Source organism: Sporothrix brasiliensis, assembly GCF_000820605.1.
Source record: "Sporothrix brasiliensis 5110 chromosome Unknown Cont17, whole genome shotgun sequence".
NCBI classification, from domain to species: domain Eukaryota; kingdom Fungi; phylum Ascomycota; class Sordariomycetes; order Ophiostomatales; family Ophiostomataceae; genus Sporothrix; species Sporothrix brasiliensis.
In genome coordinates, this window is record NW_024467136.1 from 1,454,529 (window position 1) to 1,476,047 (window position 21,519).

At 53.0% G+C, this 21,519-nt stretch overlaps 7 protein-coding genes across 7 annotated transcripts; 6 read left to right on the plus strand and 1 right to left on the minus strand.

Annotated features, from left to right (window-relative positions):
* Positions 1 to 425: 425 nt before the first annotated feature.
* SPBR_03231 (uncharacterized protein) lies at positions 426 to 1,118 on the minus strand (the record flags this gene model as incomplete). Its single annotated transcript, XM_040761534.1, has 3 exons — positions 426 to 434; positions 544 to 1,044; positions 1,104 to 1,118. The coding sequence occupies 3 exons, from the start codon at positions 1,116 to 1,118 to the stop codon at positions 426 to 428; spliced, it is 525 nt and encodes a 174-aa protein (XP_040620425.1).
* A 1,536-nt stretch (positions 1,119 to 2,654) lies between these two features.
* On the plus strand, positions 2,655 to 3,747 carry SPBR_02979 (uncharacterized protein; the record flags this gene model as incomplete). The annotated part of the gene is made up of 2 exons (XM_040761282.1): positions 2,655 to 2,722; positions 2,898 to 3,747. The coding sequence occupies 2 exons, from the start codon at positions 2,655 to 2,657 to the stop codon at positions 3,745 to 3,747; spliced, it is 918 nt and encodes a 305-aa protein (XP_040620426.1).
* A 5,098-nt stretch (positions 3,748 to 8,845) lies between these two features.
* On the plus strand, positions 8,846 to 10,559 carry SPBR_02647 (MFS transporter, SP family, general alpha glucoside:H+ symporter; the record flags this gene model as incomplete). Its single annotated transcript, XM_040760950.1, has 2 exons — positions 8,846 to 9,064; positions 9,162 to 10,559. The coding sequence occupies 2 exons, from the start codon at positions 8,846 to 8,848 to the stop codon at positions 10,557 to 10,559; spliced, it is 1,617 nt and encodes a 538-aa protein (XP_040620427.1).
* A 450-nt stretch (positions 10,560 to 11,009) lies between these two features.
* On the plus strand, positions 11,010 to 11,732 carry SPBR_03214 (uncharacterized protein; the record flags this gene model as incomplete). Its single annotated transcript, XM_040761517.1, has 1 exon — positions 11,010 to 11,732. The coding sequence occupies one exon, from the start codon at positions 11,010 to 11,012 to the stop codon at positions 11,730 to 11,732; it is 723 nt and encodes a 240-aa protein (XP_040620428.1).
* Positions 11,733 to 12,878: 1,146 nt separating this feature from the next.
* Positions 12,879 to 14,284, plus strand: SPBR_02801 (1-alkyl-2-acetylglycerophosphocholine esterase; the record flags this gene model as incomplete). Its single annotated transcript, XM_040761104.1, has 2 exons — positions 12,879 to 13,013; positions 13,079 to 14,284. 2 exons carry the CDS (start codon positions 12,879 to 12,881, stop codon positions 14,282 to 14,284), a joined length of 1,341 nt encoding a protein of 446 aa, XP_040620429.1.
* Positions 14,285 to 15,367: 1,083 nt separating this feature from the next.
* SPBR_02722 (uncharacterized protein) lies at positions 15,368 to 16,946 on the plus strand (the record flags this gene model as incomplete). Its single annotated transcript, XM_040761025.1, has 4 exons — positions 15,368 to 15,448; positions 15,521 to 15,615; positions 15,685 to 16,167; positions 16,250 to 16,946. 4 exons carry the CDS (start codon positions 15,368 to 15,370, stop codon positions 16,944 to 16,946), a joined length of 1,356 nt encoding a protein of 451 aa, XP_040620430.1.
* Positions 16,947 to 17,740: 794 nt separating this feature from the next.
* On the plus strand, positions 17,741 to 18,775 carry SPBR_03019 (uncharacterized protein; the record flags this gene model as incomplete). The annotated part of the gene is made up of 2 exons (XM_040761322.1): positions 17,741 to 18,088; positions 18,206 to 18,775. 2 exons carry the CDS (start codon positions 17,741 to 17,743, stop codon positions 18,773 to 18,775), a joined length of 918 nt encoding a protein of 305 aa, XP_040620431.1.
* Positions 18,776 to 21,519: the final 2,744 nt, after the last annotated feature.

The window sequence follows — 21,519 nt, forward strand, 5'->3', positions numbered from 1 at the left end:
CTCTGTAGCCTTGTATCGGAGCCAACGTTCTAGTATCGTGTCAATCGGAAACTATAGAAAGACCAATTAGACGGGCTCATGGAGATGCAGACTGTAGCTCAAGCAGGTGCAGGTGCCATACCATTGCGGATGTTGCAGACCACTCAGTCGACATATTACTGATTGTCAGTCTGTCGTCCATGGGGATACTAGCCATGGTTTCCTCCGATCCCATAAATTCAACGCTGTGGTTCAGCACATCCAGTGGGAAGAGCCCACAAAGCGCAATAATGACATCCTTTCCGCGAACGCCTGGGGGTAGTGTGCCTAGAAGATTCACCTGCACGACTGGGGGACACTGGAACCAACTCTTCCCAGTAGCAAATATTCCGGCCGCGTCGGTCCTGACCAAGGCCACTCCCAAGCTTCCCAGAGCTCCGTACATGTTACTGTGGCTGTCAGATCCAACGCATAAGGTTCCTGGCCAAACGAAAAGCTCTTCCACCTACGCAGCTGTTAGCAAACGAAAGGTCCCTGGTATGGATCCGACGCAGAGGAGCTTACCATAATTTGGTGGCCAATGCCATGACCTGCGCCAAAAAAGTTGACACCATGCTTCTTCGCAAACTCCTGTATCTGGTCGTACTTCTTCAAGTTACTGGGGCTCTTGTTCTGTACGTCATGATCAAGTGCAAAGACAAGCTGAGCAGGATCCTTGATCTTGGTAGCACCTGTGGACATGAACCTCATGGCCACAGGCCAGGTATTATCATGCGTGAGGCATCTGTGCGGCTGAATCTGGACGTAGTCACCGCTTCGGACAACCTTTCCCTTCGGAAGATCGACGGAATAGCGTTGAAGGATCTTCTCCGTCAGCGTTTGCGGCGTTGTCACATTCTTTTCAGGAGCGATGTTAGGCAGCGCTGGCCCTTGGAGGTTCGTACGCAAGGCGGAAACAGTTGTTGAGGAATAGCGAAACGCGGGCCGGTTGTACTGGGAACGCTCAAGACTTCGACGAAGGCTCGCACGAATGAGCGATCGAGCCAAAGGGATGGCAGTGGCGACCTGTGTGAGAGAGATTAGTTTCTACCAGATGTAAAACCTTTCGGAAGGAGATCACCTACAGCTCTGTAAGACATGCTACACTAAGCGTAGAGCGCAGCCTTCTGACGATAATCAGTGTTGTAGATAGGAAAGGTGTAAAGGGGTGAAACGGGGCGACCGTAGGGATGGTATCTCAGTGAAGAAGAAGGTGTGGGAAATATCGTGCAGTCGGTGCACCCGTATGTCCGACGAAGGAGGGCAGGAGGGCCATGCTAGTCGAATTATCATGGAATTGCGTTAGATTATGATAAAATCCAGTGAAAAAAAATTTCATTAGAGGCGGCTAAATCTCTGGTCCAGTGTCACCTGACTTGTCACGAGACAGCGTCACGACGCGTCATTCGTTTTATTAAAATAAAAACGACACCGTTCGATGCGCGTGATCCCGATCAGACCGAATATCGCATCGATTACTCCTTCTCCATCCTACTCGAACCTCGACGGACAAAGAAGACAACGGTATTTGCCCTCCTGTGGACGCGTCACATGACACGTTGTTTTTGTGTTGCTTTTGTGTTGCTTTTGTTCGTGTTGCGTTTATGCGGCTAGGTCGCGAGAGCCGGCACCCCGATTTGCTCCCGTTTTCAGTACTTAACGGGGTTGTTTTAGGGGCTGGAACTTGGCGCCGGGGCAGGCCAGAAACGGCCTGTAAGACAGCGGCACGCGAGTTAAACCTGGTAATTCGCGTGCCACTGACGAGGCCGGTTTCTGATTCGCCCAGAGTGCATCGTCACGTTCGATGGCTGCCGCTGCGGATTTCCGTAAACAAAGCTATGCATTCGTAATAGGGTCACGGTGTATCTTATTTTATTTCTAGATTTCCTATTTCCCTTTATATACCTTGTTGTCTCGTTATCAGCATCTACAACCGGTATTTACGGGACTCTGTATTTGTTTGGCGTCACATGACAGTGTATATTTAATATAGCCGTTAACCTACTCTACAAAATGTCGGTTTAAGAGACAAATGGCTGCATCTTGGGTAACATAGGGGAAGGACGGGGTCGTTCGAGAATCGGAGGAACTGGCCTGTGGCTGGAAATATTGGGTCCTGAGCATACAACGGGAGAGGCTGCTGTGGACTTGTGGGCGCTGCGGACACGATCCCACTGCTTCGTCGGAGTACTCTGCAGGATGTCGCCGCTCATTGGTGCTGTGGCCGACACTTTTGCTGATGCTGCTATGAGGAAAGTGTGTGACCGTAGACTGGCCTCTATACAGAATACCATGCATGCCGTCATCTAGTACCTGCTTCCCCTACCGCAGTGATCGGTGTGAGAGTGAGGGAGGGCAGCCGCGCCGCAAAGCGGCACAGCAAATGGCCTCCGCTCGCTTTCGGGCGCACATGATTTTGCCGGCCCTTGCAGGTCTTTAATTCAAGATAGATCTTTTTCAAAATAAAAAAAAGAGCTGCATTTAATCACTGTCAACTACAGAGTCTCTTTGTAGGCACTCTTCTGCTAAATCAAAGTCGCGCCAAGCGTCGTTACCACCATCACCATCGCCGTCGCTAGCTGTCGCAGCTGTCCACAGCCAGTCTCCAATGACTTCAACAATCATCTGTCGACATCATGGGTGATCCAGAGCGGTGCAACAGCTACATCGAGTACCAGTCTTTGCCACGCACGATCGTGGAAGCGTATGTATCCTCCTTTGCCTTTCAATCACAGGCGCTTAGCAATTACTTCTAACGCATCCACCTCTTCAACAGACTCTTCTGCTTTTTTCATTGTCGCCGCATACGTCCCTCAATACATTGCCATTATTCAACATGGTACGCACGGCATAGCGTCACGCTACATTCTTTTCCACAGCCTCTTCTCCGTCTTCACGCTGGCGCTACGTGTCTGCCACCCGATCTTTTATAGCGTGTACAATTGCGTCAACGGCGGGCCATACACCGGCTGGAAGGCTCTATCATCGCTGCTCTGCATCCTCCAGGCCATAGTGCAGTGGATGTCTGCCATGACCCTGCTGGAACTGTACATTCCCTATCGGAGTGACGATAATGGAGGAGCGATGATTGTAGGCGCTTCCGCCGCCGCGACTGGCGAGGAAGGAGAAGCGGTATCGGTATCTCCATCCACCGATGCTGTTTACGTCAACACCCCCTCGACTTCATCCTGGACGATGCAAATCGCTGTAGGCATCACGGCCGCCGTCGTCCTGTCCATCTCTTTCGCCTACATGGGCCTCGACCAACACCCAGTGTTTGACCCGGACGAGTGGCAAAGCGGCAGCTACGGGTTCCCTGTTTATCTTATTGGCCTCAGTATCTGGATGACGCTTCTGTTCATTCCCAATACTGCATTTTTGTTCTTGCCCGCCGTGAACCAGATCCACGCCGTCAAGGCAAGCGGCGATCACGGCAGCCTAAGTCTAGTATCCCTCGGCCTACAGGGCGCCTTGTTTGTCGTCTTGGCTGGCCTCCAGGCGGCCCGGGACTGGAATGCCATCGCATGGGTGCCACGGAACCAACTCTGGCCGACCTTGCGGTTTGTCGAGCCCTTCTTTGCCTGGTACGGCACGGTACAGACCCACGTAGCGTATGTGGTGACGGGTGCGAGCTGCTTTGTCGTGCTTGCGGTGTGTTTGCTGGAAGAGCGGCGGCGGCGAGCCGAGGAAGGACGGGTCCAAATTTTGACAACTCGTATCGAAGATTAAGAGTCAAATGTGTAAGTACGCAGATATTCCAGAAAGATACACAATCTCCATGTCATTTCAACTTTCAGGGTACACAATCAGTCCAGAAATATTGTCAATATACGGTCGGTAAGGAAATATAAAAAGGATTAAATCATATCCTGTCGATCCCAGGCGTAGAAAACTATTCTCTAATTTACAATAATATACTACTAACGGCTTCATATCGTAAGATAATGGCCAACCATGTTACGGACTGACCGGTCAAGAGTATAACTCTCACCCCCGGTATATTATATGGTTATACTTGGCCGCTTTCCTTGTTCATACTAGTATCATCTTGGATTGTCCAGCTAGTGTGATTCTTCACTTGGTATATTCATACTACGGCTGTTACACAGGTCTTCCAAGGCAAACCATACATCGGTTCCGCCGAACAACATACCGAGATCGATACCATCACGGAACCCGCGCGGGCACGGCGCGTGGAGTATACAGCCCGCTTAACAGAGACGGGGAAAGCCCAGTCCACCCCGTCCCGCCATCAGCAAGCACAACCCACATTATACACTCGGCCGTGGACAAGGCACAGCGGATGGTTGCCACGACTATGCAGCTGTAGGCCACGACGTACCAGCCATATGTCAAGAGTCCGCGACGCAATATGTACTTAGAGGGGCTGTTTTGGGGGCGCCGGGCAGTCTCGAAATGGCCTTATTGGCAGCGGCAAACTAGTTAATAGCGCAATCAGCGGATTAGTCGTTCGGTTGGTGACGGCCAGCGAAAACCCGCTGTTGTACGCTTCTTTTTGGTAATTTTTGTTGAGTTTTTGTCGGTTTTCTGTTGTTTTTTGTCGTTTTGTCCTTTTAAGTGCATGCCGTCTGTATTGGGTTCTTTTTATTTTTATTATTTTGTTAATTTACTCGCTTACTGTTTATACACCTTCATTTCACGCAGTGCGGCATACGCTGGTTTCGTCGCTTATAACGTCCACAATTCAGATCTACATAACACGTACAATTCATCGGACGTACTCCATATCGTCCCGTTTGAATTGCGGTAGAAACGTAGCATACGATGAACTGGCCATAGAGGCCAAAGTATGGCATACACCGTATTCGCCGACTAACGTTGTACTACGAATATGCTGATCTCTGGCCCAAAATAATTGACTCGCTGTGGAGAAAGTCAGTGATCATCACGACTGCAGACGAGCTGTGAGACAACACGACATGACGGCCAAGACGACCGAAGCGCGATAGGCGAGATCGTCCTGTCATCCTGTCCATCTTTTGGTGTACCGGCTCGTATTCGCAGCTATGCACTGCCAGATGTGCACACCCCAGCTTCCTTCTCATCCTGTTCTTGTGTTCTTGGTACTTTGCCCCTGTCGTCAGAAATTCTGCCAAGATGCATGCACACGGGTGATGATCGCCTGGCGCGGGCTTGCCGATTCCCCGGCGTACTACATTGTGGTACTGCAAGATACCTTGGCTGCTTGGATACGTGCTCGCCGTGAGTTGTACATTTGTGATGGGTGCATCGAGGCAGCCACCACCGCGGTCCGTATAGCATACAAGGGGGAATGATGGGGGATTCGGTACATTTCCCCACGGGGCGTAATGCACGACGGGAACGGCCTTCTGGGCGAAAGAGGAAGGAAGCTGCATTGGAGGTAGCTTTTGGAGCATTTGGAGAACTTCTGGGGTGCTGATCTTGGCGACGGCTCGGAATCACCACGTGTCGAGGTCGTGGTGAGGTTTCGGGATCCCAAGAGACTGGGGAGACAAGAAGACGAAAAAGACACCACAGGGCCAAAAGAGACGGGCATGTTCTGTGGTTCAAGTTTGCGGATCACCACGACGATCACTTGTTCGGGAGTGATCGGACGGTCAGCGACCGGATGACACGCTGATGGACGACTACATCGTACGAATTAGTTGCTATGTAAAACCGCAGCTACGTTATTTTGCGCTACACGTTGGTCGAGCTCGTCGGCCAAAAGCACGGCCTCATGTCGGTTGTCCTCTTCAGTGTCTCCATCCTTTGGCCATTCGTTTCATCGTCTTTTCGTCGGTCGATCCTCTGACCCTTTGCTTGCTTCTTCTTTTGGCTCCGGATTTACGCCGTAAGTCCTCCTATCAACTCCGAGTCGTGGGTAATTTATTCTCCCTGGCGTCGTTGTATTGTCACTTCTGCTATGTTGTACTTGCTTACGACGTACGGAGTACACCTGCTTCCTGCTTCCTGCTCCCAGGAACCAGCGTCTCCCACTTCTTCCCGGTAGCTTACCGTTTTCCCACTTCATCCCACTTCCTCCCACCTCCGTCTCCGGTCCTCTCGCTTGTCACGAGTCTTGATGTGACATTGTTCATTCTTCGTCTTTCTCGCTCCTACAACCAAATGCCAAATGGCGGAAATCCCTAGTACCAAGAACAAACACGGCTCGCAGCGCCCTACCGGTATTGCCAGAGCATCCCTTGTTTGGTCGAAAGGTCGTCTGACTCGTCTACAGAGTAATACTCGTCTTACATTTGCACGTCGTTTACTCCGAAAGAGCGAGGCAGCTGGTAAAAGAGGGCTCCGAAGCTATGGCCAGGTAGGGCGGCAGGAGTGTGATCACTTGCAGCCAAGGAACATGTGGTGGCGTCCCAGAGATGCCCTCGACCCTCCCCCCCCCCCCCCGGGGGCATCTTTTGATTCACAATAACGGGAGCAGGGCATTCGCCAACGACAACTGTTTGGCTCTGTGCTGTTTGACAGGCCCAGTCGGGACAGCGCAGCGCGATGATGGTGTGAGAGACTGCGGGTGTGGAGCCGTCTTTGACTGGAAAAGAATGAGAGGAGCTCGCAATCCCAAGGGACCAAGGGATCGAATGGAACCACGGCCAGCAGACGAACTCATGGAATGACTGGGGTTGGGGATGAATGGGAGATGAATGGAGTTGAACGGGGTCCAACAGACTGGGGTAGGGCCTCGGTTGGACAGACGTGACGAAAAGAAGAAATGATTTGCGTTTTGGCTCGAAAAAGGGCATCTGCAACCCGGTCGTCAACGAAGGACGTTGTTCTTCCTACAAACGTTGGCTTACAGTGGTATTCACGTGACCACGGATCCGGCTAAATGTGGCAGACGAACTTTGTCTTGTTGTGCTCGTTTGTGCCTTCGCGACATCTAACAGAACGAACTACAATATAAGAAAGACGGGGCCAGAATGGTGTCTGCTTTCCGCCGGACATTTGAGTGGCATATCATTCATACAAGTGCCGTGGCAAGCCTGTCACAGACACTGCTCCGGTTAAAAGTACGGAGCAGAAAGCGGGTGTCGTCCAGTAAAACGGGCAGTGGATGTTTGTAGTGAGTTGCAGTGAGTTGCAGTGGGTGTTGGTGAGGTCGCAGCGAGGGAGTCCCAGGCTAATCCCCGCGTCGGCCGCACTACGGCCTTTTACACCTCTCCCGGGCCACCATGCCTTAACGGGAAGGTAGAGACGCTAATTACCCACCTCTGCCATTTCCCCATGGGCTTCACCCACACAAGCGAATTCCTTTTTTTCTGAATTCTGTTCCTCTCCATGCAAGTTTGTCGAGAAAGCTTGGGCCGGACGATGCTCAGAGAGGCTAAACCCCGGACACGACCATTTCGACGTTACGTTACTAGGTTTGGCTCTCCACATGGTATTCTGGCGATCTCATTCTATTTGCCTGTCCTTTTTACGATGGAGCACAGCACATTCTCCTCTCCCCAGTCCTGTGCTCTCCTTTGTCTCTCCTTTGTCTATTTCTCACGCGTCACCCATCCTCCTCCACTGTATCCTCCACTACGGTGCCAGAAACCGGTTTTCATAGAACACACTCCCCGAATCCCCCCCCCCCCCCCCCGCACTGATTCTCGACTCGACAACCCTGGTCCGTCTTACGGTTGCAGTCAAAAGGTTTCTCGACAGAGTCGCCACAGAGTGCCTCATGTGCGTGTTCGGCCTCAAGTCTGGTTTGGGACGAAATCCGTCCAGTCGACGTGCTGAAGATGCCAAGACAAGGGGAAAGGACCGCCTCTCTTACATCGTACACAGCACGAAACCTCGATCCGTTTACTTTGCAGCTCCACAGCGTTATGACCGGACTGTGGGACACTGCGCTGAATCCTTCGTATTGCGCGTACCCGACGTAGCACTTCATACGCTGTATTCTCCAATTATGCACCTATCAGTGGCTGTTGTTTTCTCCCCGCACCTCAGGGCAAAGTATTGAGTATCTTACTTCGTACAACATGCTCGACACAGCTCCGTCGTTTCTGGAAAATTAATTCAGGCCCGTAAATGGGTACTCGAGACATTCCTTTTTCGAGACGAGAAGTTACATGTGCCTCTCCGTACGAATGTGTTTTCTTTTTGTGCTTGTCTGACGAGTTCGAATTATGGAGAATGGGGAATGGAGCGTTGCACCTGGGAGTTGCACATGTCCACGTCCTGGGTTCTTCACTACCTTGATCACACGCGAACCATGCTTGCCACTCGGCGGGAGATGCACCGACAAATCGCACCTGTAGCCAATCACGCCAGCTCATTTCCAGACGGACTCCTCCTGGAGTCATCAACAACAGGGCCATCACAAAGGACCAACCAAGTACCCCATACCAACAGCTGGCGTGCGACATACGGGAGCTGGGGAGTACTCCACATGGAGAACGCAGGATGGAGAACAAACACGAAATATGCTGTCCCATGTCAAAGGTCCCATGTCAAAGTCGGTGCTCGCGCTTCCGGTTAAAACGGCCCCTCTGTGCGGGACAAGGAGGGGGTAGGATAACATGAACTACTTGAATACGTGAATACGTGGAGGCGAACAGGAGTATCCCCGTACATCGTGTACTGTGGTAGCGTGTGCAGACACATGGGGCAGGGGTCTTCTGTGCGAAGGAACTCGTGGTGAAGCTCACAGATGCCGATCACCATACCGAGCGGCAAAAGACATTAAAACCCCCCCAGCCGCGCCTGCTTGCCGCGTCTGTCCCACGTTTTCTCCTTCTCTCTCTCTTTTTTTCCTCTCCTTCGTTTTCCTTTCCTCTTTTCTCTCCTTCTTGTCAACAACGCTCAACCGTCGACACACACATCGCCCATCATGAGCCAAATCAACCCAGAGAAGCCGTCCGGCGTGGCGGAAATCGAGGCCCAACCCGCCAGCAACCAGGGCCCCGTCTACGACAGCGATGACAAGGTCGACTACAACCGCACCGGTGCCATCGACGCCGAGCAGGCCGAGCATGACATGACCGTGCTGCAGGCCGTCCGGGCCTATCCTGCCGCCAGTTTCTGGGCCTTTGTCATGTCCTGCACGATTGTAAGTCCTCGTAGATACTGCCCGTAGATACACCATTTTTTGGGGGCCGGTTAATTTGCCCTGAAAGTTGCTCGCAGCCCGCTAACCTCCTTCTCAGATCATGGAGTCGTACTGTGTGTTCCTGATGGGCCAGTTCGTCGCCACCGAACGTTTCAAGGAGGACTTTGGTATCAAGAGTACCGTCACTGGCAAATGGATCATCACCGCGTCCTGGCAGTCTGCCTTCCAGTGCAGTGGTCCTGTTGGCGCCTTCATCGGTGTGTTCATCGCCGGTCCCATCACCTCCTGGATCGGCTACCGCTGGGCCACCATTGGCGGCCTCATGTTCCTCAATGCCTTCATCTTCATCTTCTACTTTGGCACCAGCAACGGCATGTTCTTCGCCGCCCAGATCCTCGAGGGCATTCCCTGGGGTGTTTTCATCGCCAACGCCCCCGCCTACTGTGCCGAGATTGTGCCCCTGCGCCTCCGTGCCCCTGCCACCCAGATGCTGCAGCTCTTCTGGGCCGTCGGCTCCATCATCGTCGGTGGCATCACCTACCACTACCAGTCCTATGACAACTCGGACTCCTACCGCATCCCCATTGCCCTGCAGTGGATGTTCCCTACCCCGCTGGCCATCCTGTTGTTCATCGCCCCCGAGTCGCCCTGGTGGCTCGTGCGCAAGGACCGTCTCGAGGAGGCCGTCAAGGTCGTCCGCCGTCTCGGCCGTGTCAGCGCCAACGAGAACCCCGAGGACGCCGTCGCCATGATGAAGCGCACGATTGAGCTCGAGAAGACCGAGGCCAAGCCCACCCTGGTTGAGCTCTGGAAGGGCACCGATCTGTACCGCACCCTGATTGTCTGCGGTGTCTACGCCTCCCAGAACCTGACGGGCAACCTGATTGCCAACCAGGCCGTCTTCTTCTTCCAGCAGGCCGGCATGGCCGACAACACCGCCTTCGCCCTCGGTCTCATCACCTCCGCCCTCCAGTGGATCTTTGTCATGCTTTCGTGGATCCTGACCACTTACCTCGGCCGCCGCACCATTTACGTCTACGGCCAGTTCATCAACTGCGCCTTCCTCGTGGCGCTCGGTATTGCTGGCTCGGTCGGCACCAGCAACGCCATCAGTAACGCCCAGGCCTCGCTCGGTCTGATTGTGTCCGTGCTCTTCTGCTTGGGCCCTGCACCGGCCTCGTGGGTCATCATCGGTGAGACGCCGTCCGTTCGTCTCCGACCCCTCACCACCGGTATCGGCCGTGGCGCCTACTACGTCGTCAACATCCCCTGCATCTTCCTGGCCAGCTACATGCTCAACACCGACAAGTGGAACATTGGCGCCAAGTCGGGCTACGTCTGGGCCGGCACTGCCCTGTTCTGCAGCGTCATGTCGTGGCTCTACGTTCCGGAGATGAAGGATCGCTCGTTCCGTGAGATTGACATTCTCTTCCAGCGCAAGGTCCCTGCGCGCAAGTGGAAGCAGACGATTGTCGACATTAACGACGACGAGTAAGCGACGACGATTTGTCGTACGTTTAAATATCTATGGAAACGGCGCTGCATGCACTGTCATGCACGACGTTTGTTGGCGCCCGCAACGATAATCCGCCGGGATCCTCCTAGCGCCCTTTTTGGTAAAGCGGGCGGCGGATCGGGGCGGGCAGGGAAGAGGAATGCTATACAACTAATATATAAGTAAATCGTTTGTAGGTTGCATGAAACTGCCAATTCTCTGTACGCGTTGCATTTATTTCGAAAAAACTATTTTTGCGATACCAGGTGTAGCATCCACCCAATACATACAGTACGAGAAGTTGCTTTAATTATCCGGCACTGGATATTATATATTTGAGCCCTGCAGACTTTGACAAATCTCTCGCTGATCATTAACTACAGTAGTTTTGCAGTATCATTCATCCATCAATTCTTTGATCTTTTACTTTTTTACTCTTATTATTTCGTCATGTCAGATTTTTTGTCACGAGTCGTACCGCGTGGTGCGTTCTTTCACTCGCTTTACCACTCTACATACACTATCCCCGTCGGCAAAGACCTTCTCAGTTCACCGACCTTCAATTTCATCAACCCACGACACCATCTCGTCAACACCGACAAGGTCTCTCAACATATCCCGGCCAGTGCCGCCGCAGGATTGAGCGACGAAGAGATCCTGTCTCTCTTCACCGGGGGCTTCTTTGGCGGCTTCGTCTTCCGCATCGAAAGCTGGCTGCTGAGGATGGCGGGCGCGCGCTTCTTGCCCGCCCGCTACACCAGCTTCCAGCCAGAGCCGCAAGCCGTCACCATCCGGAGACCGTCCGCCATTCCGAGCCGCCAACTGCTCCCCGTTGGCAGTCTCTTCTTCAACTCCTTTCTGCTCGTGGACAAGCACATCGCCGCTCTTGACGCCACGCCGTCCAAACCTGTCGAAACGGTCGACGTCAACTCGTATGTCGACTACGGCTTCGGTTCCGACACGTCCCGGTTTGCCGGCTGCCATCGCTTCCGCGTCACAAGGCTGCCGCCCACGCCGGAGACGAGCGATGCCCAAATCCGAATCGACCTCGAGCACTTTCGGTGCAATCCGCGAGAAAATGTGCCGTCGTTGGCTGAACCCATCCAGTGGTTCCATTTCCTCTACGCAAAGGCACTCTTCGCGAACGGCATCCAGGCGCTGTTGAAACGGTGATGCCAGGCGCACACTACCATCAGTTCGAATTGTCCTTCAGACCCATCTCTTTCCAGCATAGAGTGTCTCTCAAACTCTATTCATATATCCCAACTCAACCTGCATGACTAGCTGTATTTGTATTTGTATTAATGAATTTACATGATTGCGAAATTTACTTATGTTTGTGTTTTTCTTTTTCTTTTTTTCTTTTTGTATATTTTAATTTATTCAATTCTTTTACAATTTTAATTTGAGTTTTCTAAAAACTCTCAATTCATTCGTACATAACTGGTTGGGAGCACGAAACGATATTTTAAAGTACGGTTATTTCAAACATTTCTTACCATATTTCAGATATTTATCATATTTATAAACAAGATGTGTGAAGCATCAAATACAAGAAGCATTCCATACCTTAACCTGTCTCTGTTTCATCAAAATAGAAAGAAATCCAAACACCGGTCAAAACGAGGTCACGTGCGCACGTTACGCCCTTAGGTGCCCCATATTCAAGATTAGTCATCTTAGCGCCCGCCAAATCCAGGTACCAGAACGCAGCCCGAAACCAAAAACTCCCAGAGGGGCAATCGGCGGTGATAGTTGGCGGGAGAAAACATTGGAGCCTTGTCTTCTCCTTTCTACGACATCGCCGCGTTTGCGTCATATCGTGTTCCGCAGCCGCCCATCACGCTACACGCGGGCCATAATAACCAAAAACGCAACCTTTTCGTACCGCTTAGTTTCTCTCTAGCTCTTCGCATATCGCCTGCAAGGAACCATCATTACGACAAGCCTCTCCTTACCCCCCTTTAAGGGGACGGCAAACAACACACGACTTTGCCTTTAGGAGGCGCTCTCCAAGTGGTTGACGACATTTCACATTTCCTTACGACACACAATCTGCGCCTGCAGTCGATTCTTTGCTGACCTCACAACATCCTCCCCCAAATTTGTACCGAGACGGGCCCCGGGGACCGTCGCACAACCCCCGCATCATTATGGCCCATTCCCTCACGGGCCGGCAAGCAGAAGAACTGTACGGTTTTCTTTCGGGAGGAAGACGTGCTGTCGGCATTGTTCCGTGGGGGCTGCACTACTGAGGAGCTGCGTAACTAACGTCGTTTCTGCAGGCACAAATCCATCATCGCTTACTTGGAAGCACATATGCTGCCTGGCGCAGCATCCGCACTCCGAACAGAGACCCAGCTCGGCGAAGATGTTCTGGACGCGGCCACCACGAAAAAGTACGAGACACTGTTGGAGAAGAAATGGACAAGTGTTGTGCGGTTACAAAAGAAGGTGAGTGACGGCATGAGCCTACCCTCGGCTTTCCGTCATGGCGGTCAGACGCTCATATTCATTAGATCATGGACCTGGAGTCCCGAAATTCTGCTCTGCAATCCGAACTAGACTCTCTCACCCCCGACTCTCTCTCCAAGCGCAACAAAGACCCGGCATCCTGGCTGCCCAAGGCCCCGCCACGATACACTCTCGAATCCCACCGCGGCGCCATCAACTGCATCGCCTTCCACCCCGTCTTCTCGTCCGTTGCCACGGGCTCTGACGACTACACCATCAAGATCTGGGACTGGGAGGTCGGAGAGCTTGAGCGAACCGTCAAGGCCCATACACGCGCCGTGCTAGACGTCGATTTTGGAGGACCCCGCGGCAACATCCTCATGGCCTCGTGCAGCTCCGACCTCACCATCAAGATCTGGGACCCGCTCGGCGACTACAAGAACATCCGCACGCTGGCAGGGCACGACCACAGCGTCAGCGCGGTACGCTTTATTCCGTCGACGGGAAACTGGCTCGTCAGCGCCAGCCGCGACCACACCCTCAAGATCTGGGACGTCAACACGGGCTTCTGTTTGCAGACGCTCCAGGGCCACACGGCCTGGGTGCGTGACGTTGCGCCAACCTACGACGGGCGGTACCTGGTGTCCACGGGCGACGACATGACCGCCCGCCTCTGGGACATCTCTTCGAGCCCCCGCGCCGAGGTCAAGGCCACCATGATTGGCCACGAGCACTACAATGAGTGCTGCGCCGTAGCGCCGCCGACGGCGTACCCGCATTTGGCCGTGCTGGCCGGCCTCAAACGGCCACCACCTGCGGCCAGTGCGGCCGAGTTTATGGCAACGGGTTCGCGCGACAAAACGATCAAGCTGTGGGATGCGCGGGGCATCTGCCTGCGCACGTTGGTGGGCCACGACAACTGGATTCGCGCCATTGTATTCCACCCTGGCGGCAAGTACCTGTTGTCCGTGTCGGACGACAAGACGCTGCGGTGCTGGGATCTGAGCCAGGAGGGCAAGTGCGTACGCGTGCTGCCGGCACACGAGCAGTTCATCTCGTGTCTGCGGTGGGCTCCTGGCATTCCCAAGGGCCCTGCCCTCGAAGACAGCAACGGCGGTGCAGGCACTCCCAATGGGGAGATCAACGGTGGAGGCACGCCCAACGGCAAGTCGGCGGCAGCAGGTGCAGCGGCAACTGGCGCCGATGCGCAAATACGGTGCCTTATTGCGACAGGAAGCATAGATATGACACTCAAGATCTTTGCCAATTGAGGTGGAAGCAGCAGCCGTACATGTTTTACGACGCTGCAGCAGCTGCACACCAACCATAAAACTCGCACCAAACCTACATACTACACACTAGACACATTTTTCGCATACACAACAAACACAAACCAGACACTACCCCGATTTCGTTTTTATCATGTACACAAAAAAAGGCAACTGTTTTATACACTGCGATCGAGCTGGTTATGGGTTGATGAGGCGGAACATACCGACAAGAGGCCTCAGGAAGGTTGGCTTTGAAAAGAAGTGACGGCCCGTCACCAAGTAACCTATGAAGACTATGAGCATATAATGTTTTACGTGGACGTTGGACATGAAAAGAAAAATACGTGTGACGGAAAGAAAACAGCAGTTTTTCATATTTCCCATAAGCCTTCATCGTGGTCTTCCTGCCCTAATCTAGACCCCGACAAGACCCTGTGTATGTGATACGAACGTGTCGTTAGCATTGAACGTCGACGCCTACAAAAGTTTATTATGCCTTCAGATGTGTCCCGCTTACTCTAAGCCTCCTTCCGTCTTCAGATGCCTTGTGCTTCGCTACTTCCCACTCCGTGTCACGTTCGTAGTTTCCGCATTTGTTCACTGGCCAGTTAACTGAGCTCTTTCCGTTTCCTTGATTCGCCAATGCGTATCTTTGCCCTCCTTTTATTTATGTCCTACCAATTCTACTATTTTTGTTGTCATCTCGGACACTACAATCATCGACATGATGTCGTTTCCCGCCCCGACTCGGCATTCTATCCCTTTCTCACAATCTGCAAGGTTAATCGGCAAGCAATTGCCATTGTTACACGGGTTCTGTTTCACCTTGACCTGTCTCTTTTTCCTAGCCCGTGCTCTCACTTAGCTCACGCGGCCGTCCTTTGGCATCCTCGTCGCTGTTCCGCGAGGTCCTTTCATCCATCCTTGGTTGGATTCAACAACATCGAAAAAAAAAACGCTCTTGTCCGTCCATATGGTCATCTATCTCCTTGTCGTGTTCTTGCTACGCGTTTCAACAGAGCACGAGACTTGATTCTGTCTTCTTAGCGGCTGGTCGCGTGTCTGTCCGTTTAGCAACTCACAATGTCGGGACAGCATGAAGACCCGCATTCAAAATGGCGGAGCAAGCATATATGGAAGATGCCTGACGAGGTCGAGTCTGTCGTATGCTATGTGATACCCTCTGTACCCTGGACATGTTGGCAACACACACTGACCATCCATTCTCTTGACTAGCTCATCGTTGCGATCCTCCTGATAGCCATGTTTACTACGAGAAGAAAGAACTACTCCATCATCAAGGGCGACTCGACTAAATCCGAGCGATTCCAGTATGCGCCGCTACAAAATCAACAACCAAGGTCTGGCCGGGCGTCTCTAAGCCTCTCAAACGAACCCAGTCAAGGCGACCTGCCTCAAAGTCCATCGCTGACGTCGAGTGTCCACGACGGCAGTACCGACTGGCAAACGGACTATCCTGCCAAATACCGGCGCATACTCGGCCTTTGGACAGTGCGTACGCCCAATTCGTCCCGCTTTGCCAACCACTTCCACAGCCGAGTTCTCGTCAAGTTTCCTTTTGTTGTGGAAATTTTGTACTGGACCATCTCATTTTTCTTCTACCGCCTCACCGGTGTCATGGCACAAATTCAATACGGCGGCACCGAAGAGTTGTGGGATGTCGCTCGGGGTCACGGTATTGCCATTTTGGAACTCGAGTCACGGATCTTTGGCCTCGGCGAAAATACAGGCAAAGAGCGCTTTGCCGAGTACCGCATCCAGCAATGGTACCTCACCGGGGCTGACGGCGGTGATTTTCGCGGCCTCTGGTTGACGATCTTAGACCGTGGGTATTCTCTGATTCACATTCCGGGCACAGCTGGGTATGTTCTTCCCATCAACGGAGGCTGCGGTGTTGTCAATTTTTAATCGTCTTCATCTCCCTCTGACCCCCAACTGTCGCAGCTTCATCGCCTTTTACTACTGGTACGCACCAAACTTCAATCGCTTTGCGATAGTCCGCCGAATGATGACGCTGCTGAATATGTGCGCGTTTCTCATTTTCCTGCTCTATCCGACCATGCCGCCGCGATTTCTTCCTTCTGAATTCGGCTTCATTGACACTGTCAACGCCGAAGATGCACGGAGTGTGTGGATGAGTGGCCAGTTCGTCAACAAGCTCGCGGCCATGCCCAGCATGCACTTTGGTTATGCGTTCGCAATCGGCTGCGTGTTTATCTACGAGTCCGGGTTTCTGCAGCAGCTTTTCCCCGGGAACAAGTGGCGCTTTGTATTCGACAAGGAGGAGAGCGAACCCGACGTCTTGGCCGATGCACCGAGCGAGGACGATGTGCCGGAAGGGTTTACGCGGCCCACGCCCCTGTTGGCAGCTGGCCAGGGAAAGTCGGTTGTTTCCCGCAGCCTCTTTTTGTTCTTTGGCATTTTCTACCCGTCTTGGATTTTGCTTACGATCGTGGCAACTGCCAACCACTATTTTCTCGATGCTCTTGTGGCGACAGTGTGCGTGTTGGTCGCCTTCCTCTGCAACCGCGTGCTGCTCAACTTCTATCCCCTGGAGGATTGGTGCTTGTGGGTAGTGCGACTCGAAAAACCTCCGCCGACGACCGGCTGGTTGCGACGCAAACCCAGCAGCCCATTGTAGTGCAAGTGCGCGGAGACGACGGCTGGCAGGTTGGTCCCACATTCCATGGTGCTGTCGTTCCTACTGGTCTTTATCACAGATATTGTGTTTTTGAATCTTGGCCACATTGTGGTGTTGGTTTGTTCCCCGGTGGCGGTCGGTTTGTTGACCATGTTTATTTCCAGGCGCTTAAAAGGCAGGAAGGCAGAACGATTGGTGTCATAAGCGGTTTTGGTCCCGTCGTTGCCCGTATATTTATTTTCAGCTCATATTTTGCCCAGATGGACGACATACGGCTCGACATTAGGCGTACATATTTGTACAGGCTCGTCATTTTAGGCGTCGGATACGTTTGTTATTCTCACTCACAGAAATATGATACTGTCATTATTAGCTGAGGCCTCGAGTTATCTTCGTTTGGTTGATGAGTTTTGAAGAGTGATCCACTTTTTGAATCTTTAAAATTCCATTGAAGTAAATACCCCCTGTTCCTTGCGAACCTTTATCTACACGTGACCCACCGGCGAGAAGGCTGATAAGAGTGTTGCTCCGGGCAAGGACGCTAATGCAGGTACTCCGTACTTTGTTCCTGGTTCCTAAGCTTGGAAGCTCAATTCATTCTTTTGCGCCGAGTCTGTACCGCTCGCAAACATTGTCGCAACTTCCGTTGCATTTCTGGCTCTCTCCGAATTTGTGCCCGTTCCCGAATCGCTGTCATTCCTCGACATTGCGCACAGCCACCCTTACATTGCCAACCAACCATCCCCTCAAACCACCTTCGTACACTCGCGCACGTACGGCGACAGGATACTGACATGTCCAGTAACGACGAGCCCGACGAGGCCGGTGCTGCATTGGCGGTCGATATCGATATGACTGAGGCGGCAGCCGATGAGCAGGTCGGCAGCGCAGCTGCTGCGGCAGCGGAGGCAGATGCCGAGGGCGACGAGAACGGCGAGGCTGCGACCGGCGAGGAAGTCCGGGAGCCGACACCGGTGCCGACACGCACAGCCTTTGCGTCGTATCTGAGCAGCCCGGTAGTCACGCTGGTGGTGGGCGGTGGCGAGGGCGAGGAGACCAAGGAGACGATGGAGTTGACGGCACACCAGGGCTTGCTGACGAAGAGCCCATACTTTGCAAAGTTGTGCGCCGACCTGGGCGATGTGAGTAGCGCGTGCGAGCGGTGACGTGCATGTCAAGTGGCGTGAGGACAGCAAAGAGTTTTTTTTAAAAAAAAGGAGGAAAGAGGACAAACAAGCTAACGGCGGATGTATGTGTAGGACCGCACCATTACCCTGCCCGACCAGAACCTCGATGCGGTCGGCTGCTTTTTGGAATATTTGTATACGGGCGACTACTTCCCGCGCAAGCTGGCCGGCCATGCGCACGCGCTCGAGGAGGATCCGACGGTGCCTGCCGTCGACGAGACGGGCGCGCAGCTGCTCAAGCACGCGCGCGTCTACACGCTGGCCGAGGTCCTGGGCATGGCCGAGCTGCAGACGCTCGCGTCGTCCAAGATCCACTGCGTGCAGAGCACGGCACAGGGCGAGATTGCGTACGCGCGGTACGTGTACGCTTGCACCAAGGCCGACGACACGACGGTGCGGCACCCGGTGGCCAAGTTCTGGGCGACGCGCAGCCACACGCTGCGGGCGGAGGCCGAGGCCGAGTTCCAGGCCCTGTGCTTGGAGCACCCGCAGTTTGCCTACGACGTGCTCACGCGCGTGCTCGACGAGAAGCTCAGGCGCGAGCGGGACGACAAGAAGTACACGTCTGTGTCGTTGTCGTCACCGCAGCCCGGCGGCGGCAGCGGACGCAAACGAGCGCGCAACAGCAGCAGCGTGCAGTAGGGATGCTGGGTGGCGCGACGACGCCGTGGTGGTAGCGGCAGCGGTGGCGCTGAGCTGGCCTGCCGGCGAGCTTGTTTTTTGCGTCCAGGCGCTCTTTTGATCAAGTTGGAATGTCAGCGGCGACTGGCAGACTGTAGGTTATGGTGGGCGAGAGCCATGACGGACCAATGGCCTTGTGTTTCACCTTGTATTCTCTATACTTATGTATCTTTTCTTTTATCGGTTATCCTCCTAATTAGTAAAACGACGAGTGTCTCGCTGAGTGACATGGCAATGCTCTATTATGTTGTAAGGAAGGAGTTGGCAGCGCTGCGAGCCCACTGTTGTCATTGCCCGTAAGGCTTTTGTCCGAATAGGAATGACTCAGAGCCAAGGACGACAACTACATTGATGTGGACATGTGGTGCATAATATCGAAACTGACTGGAGACCTGACGAGAGCTCAGTGACTTCCGACAAGATGCGTGATTCCTTGTACGGATGCACCGCAGCGGTGGAGCTGGCCACGCAATGCCACGAGACCGTCGCCATTGCAATGTCGGCCATTCGTACGGTCGAGCAGCAGCGACGCGAGATACTGAAACGGGCTTTGTGTACGAAAGACGTAATCATCGCTCTCGAATGGCTCTGGTTCCTTTACAATACAATATGCCATCACCTTGATCATTGGCACGCACTCTTTTGATTTTATTCGAGGCTATCGCCACAAGTTATTGACTACAAGCAATGCATGGTCGCATTGTCACGGTTTGTTGCCTATATCGACATAGTACTTTGGTTTACCAACAATGCTTTACCGCGAATGTCTTATTTTTATGTTATGCAAGTTGCTCAGGCTGTTTCTAGTTCACAAGTTTACACCGGGGAATACAACGACTCTGAAGTAAGGCGGCTCGTAAAAGGGCGAAACAGAGTGCGGAAAGAAAAGAGAAGTGTCTCGGTAGCTCATGTCTTGGAAAGCGGAAACAGTTCAAAAGCACTGTCCCTCGGTCTCCAAGGATGATTGTCGTCACAGTAGAAGGTGGGTGCGTTGTTGCGGTAAAAGTTGCCACTAAGGTATGCATCCAATGAAACCAACATTAAACCAAACAGCCCAGAATGTTTCCTACCTGAATAAGAGAGGACCACGTATATTGCCTTTGGGATGAGATGATGTGTGCAGGGCAGGCAGCATGCGTCATGGTTTGTTTTCCTGCATCGTTGAGTCTTTTGCTCCCATCTCTACATGTTTCATTCGTTTACATCAACTAACCTGCCTGGCCTCCTGCTGCGCAACATCACAGGCGCATCAAACGACAACGCAGAGGCATGAAGACGTGAACAGCGCAAGGATTGCACAACATACACGGGCAAAATGCCGTTCTGTTTTTGACATCCAGCAACCCCTGATCCATGCTAGAAGCAGGAATGGGCAGGAATGGGCAGGAATGGGCAGGAATGGGCAGGAATGGACAGGAGTGGGCAGGAATGGACAGGAGTGGGTGTCATCAAGCGAACAAGCATAAAGGTGTGGAAATACAGCAGGCGCTTGGCGCAACCAGACGCCGTACGGCCACGCGAGTTGCGTCCTGTTTGCCTTGTGCTGTCCCTTTCACCTGTCGCTGAAGAGCTACCCCTGTCTCGAGCCTATTCACACTACAGCTCCCCTGTACTTCTCGTCAAAAGCAGCCAATGAGAGGCAATATGGAAGTTGGAATGCAGCCCCAAAAAGGAGCATCGAGTGCATCGATAGGAACTTGGGAAACACCATCGACCGGCACTTCTTGCACCCTGGACATCTTTTCTCGCCGTTTTGTGCTGACCACCATCTTTCGGTCCAAGCCGGTCTTTGTTGTCGATCCACCGTCGATATGTCTTTGCTCCTACCCTCCCCCAGTCAACCTCCCCGGGATGCGCGTCATCCCCTTACCCGCACGAGCCAAGGTGTACAAAAGGGTATTTCACACAGAGAAGTGAAAGTAGATGTGCTGATTTGTGTCTTGCTTCGTTGCATTAAGATGTAACAGGGTTCTTGGACATCATGAGCAATAAGACACCCAGCAACACAATCACCAGCCGCACGCACTGCATATATATTGGACTAGCTCGTCTCTCTAACCCGGCTGCATTTTTCTTTCTATTCCTAGTTTTTCAGTGTTCTATTGTCTCATTTTTCTGTCTCTGTTTTGTAATTTCTTTCCTTCTTCCATATCCCCCCCCTCTGCAGCCCTCGCTTCGTCCTTCTGCCTCGTCCCGTCTCTGCGCTTGGCGGGGGTGGCACAAAATCGCTGTCCGAGCCAGGGTGCGTGGTCTGGTAATTGCCCAGAGCAACTGGACTGCAGCCAGGATGGCAGGATTGCGCGCCGGAAAAGCCGTGCCAGGAACCAAAACAGCAGGGAGCCAGGGGGCACGCATTCAGGGGCAAGGAGTGAAAGGCAGGGTGCATATGTACATGTATTCCCAGATGCATGCTGCATGTTATCTACAGTGCGGCAGGAGGAGTCGCCAGCACCTTCAGACAGCTCATACCGACAGCACAACTGCAAACGGCACTTGCAACGGCATCCAGCCAACAAGATGTCGACAAGTCGATCTTCACCCATGTCCATTCGCCACCCCCCCTTCCCAATCACCCTGTTCAAGAGCACAGCATACGACCTGGCGACGTACTTTTGCGTCTGGCTCCTGTCTGCTCAAAATGGACAAAGAAAGACCCCGGGTTTGGGTACGAAATAGAGTGCAAGACAGGCAAACGGCCAAAGTGG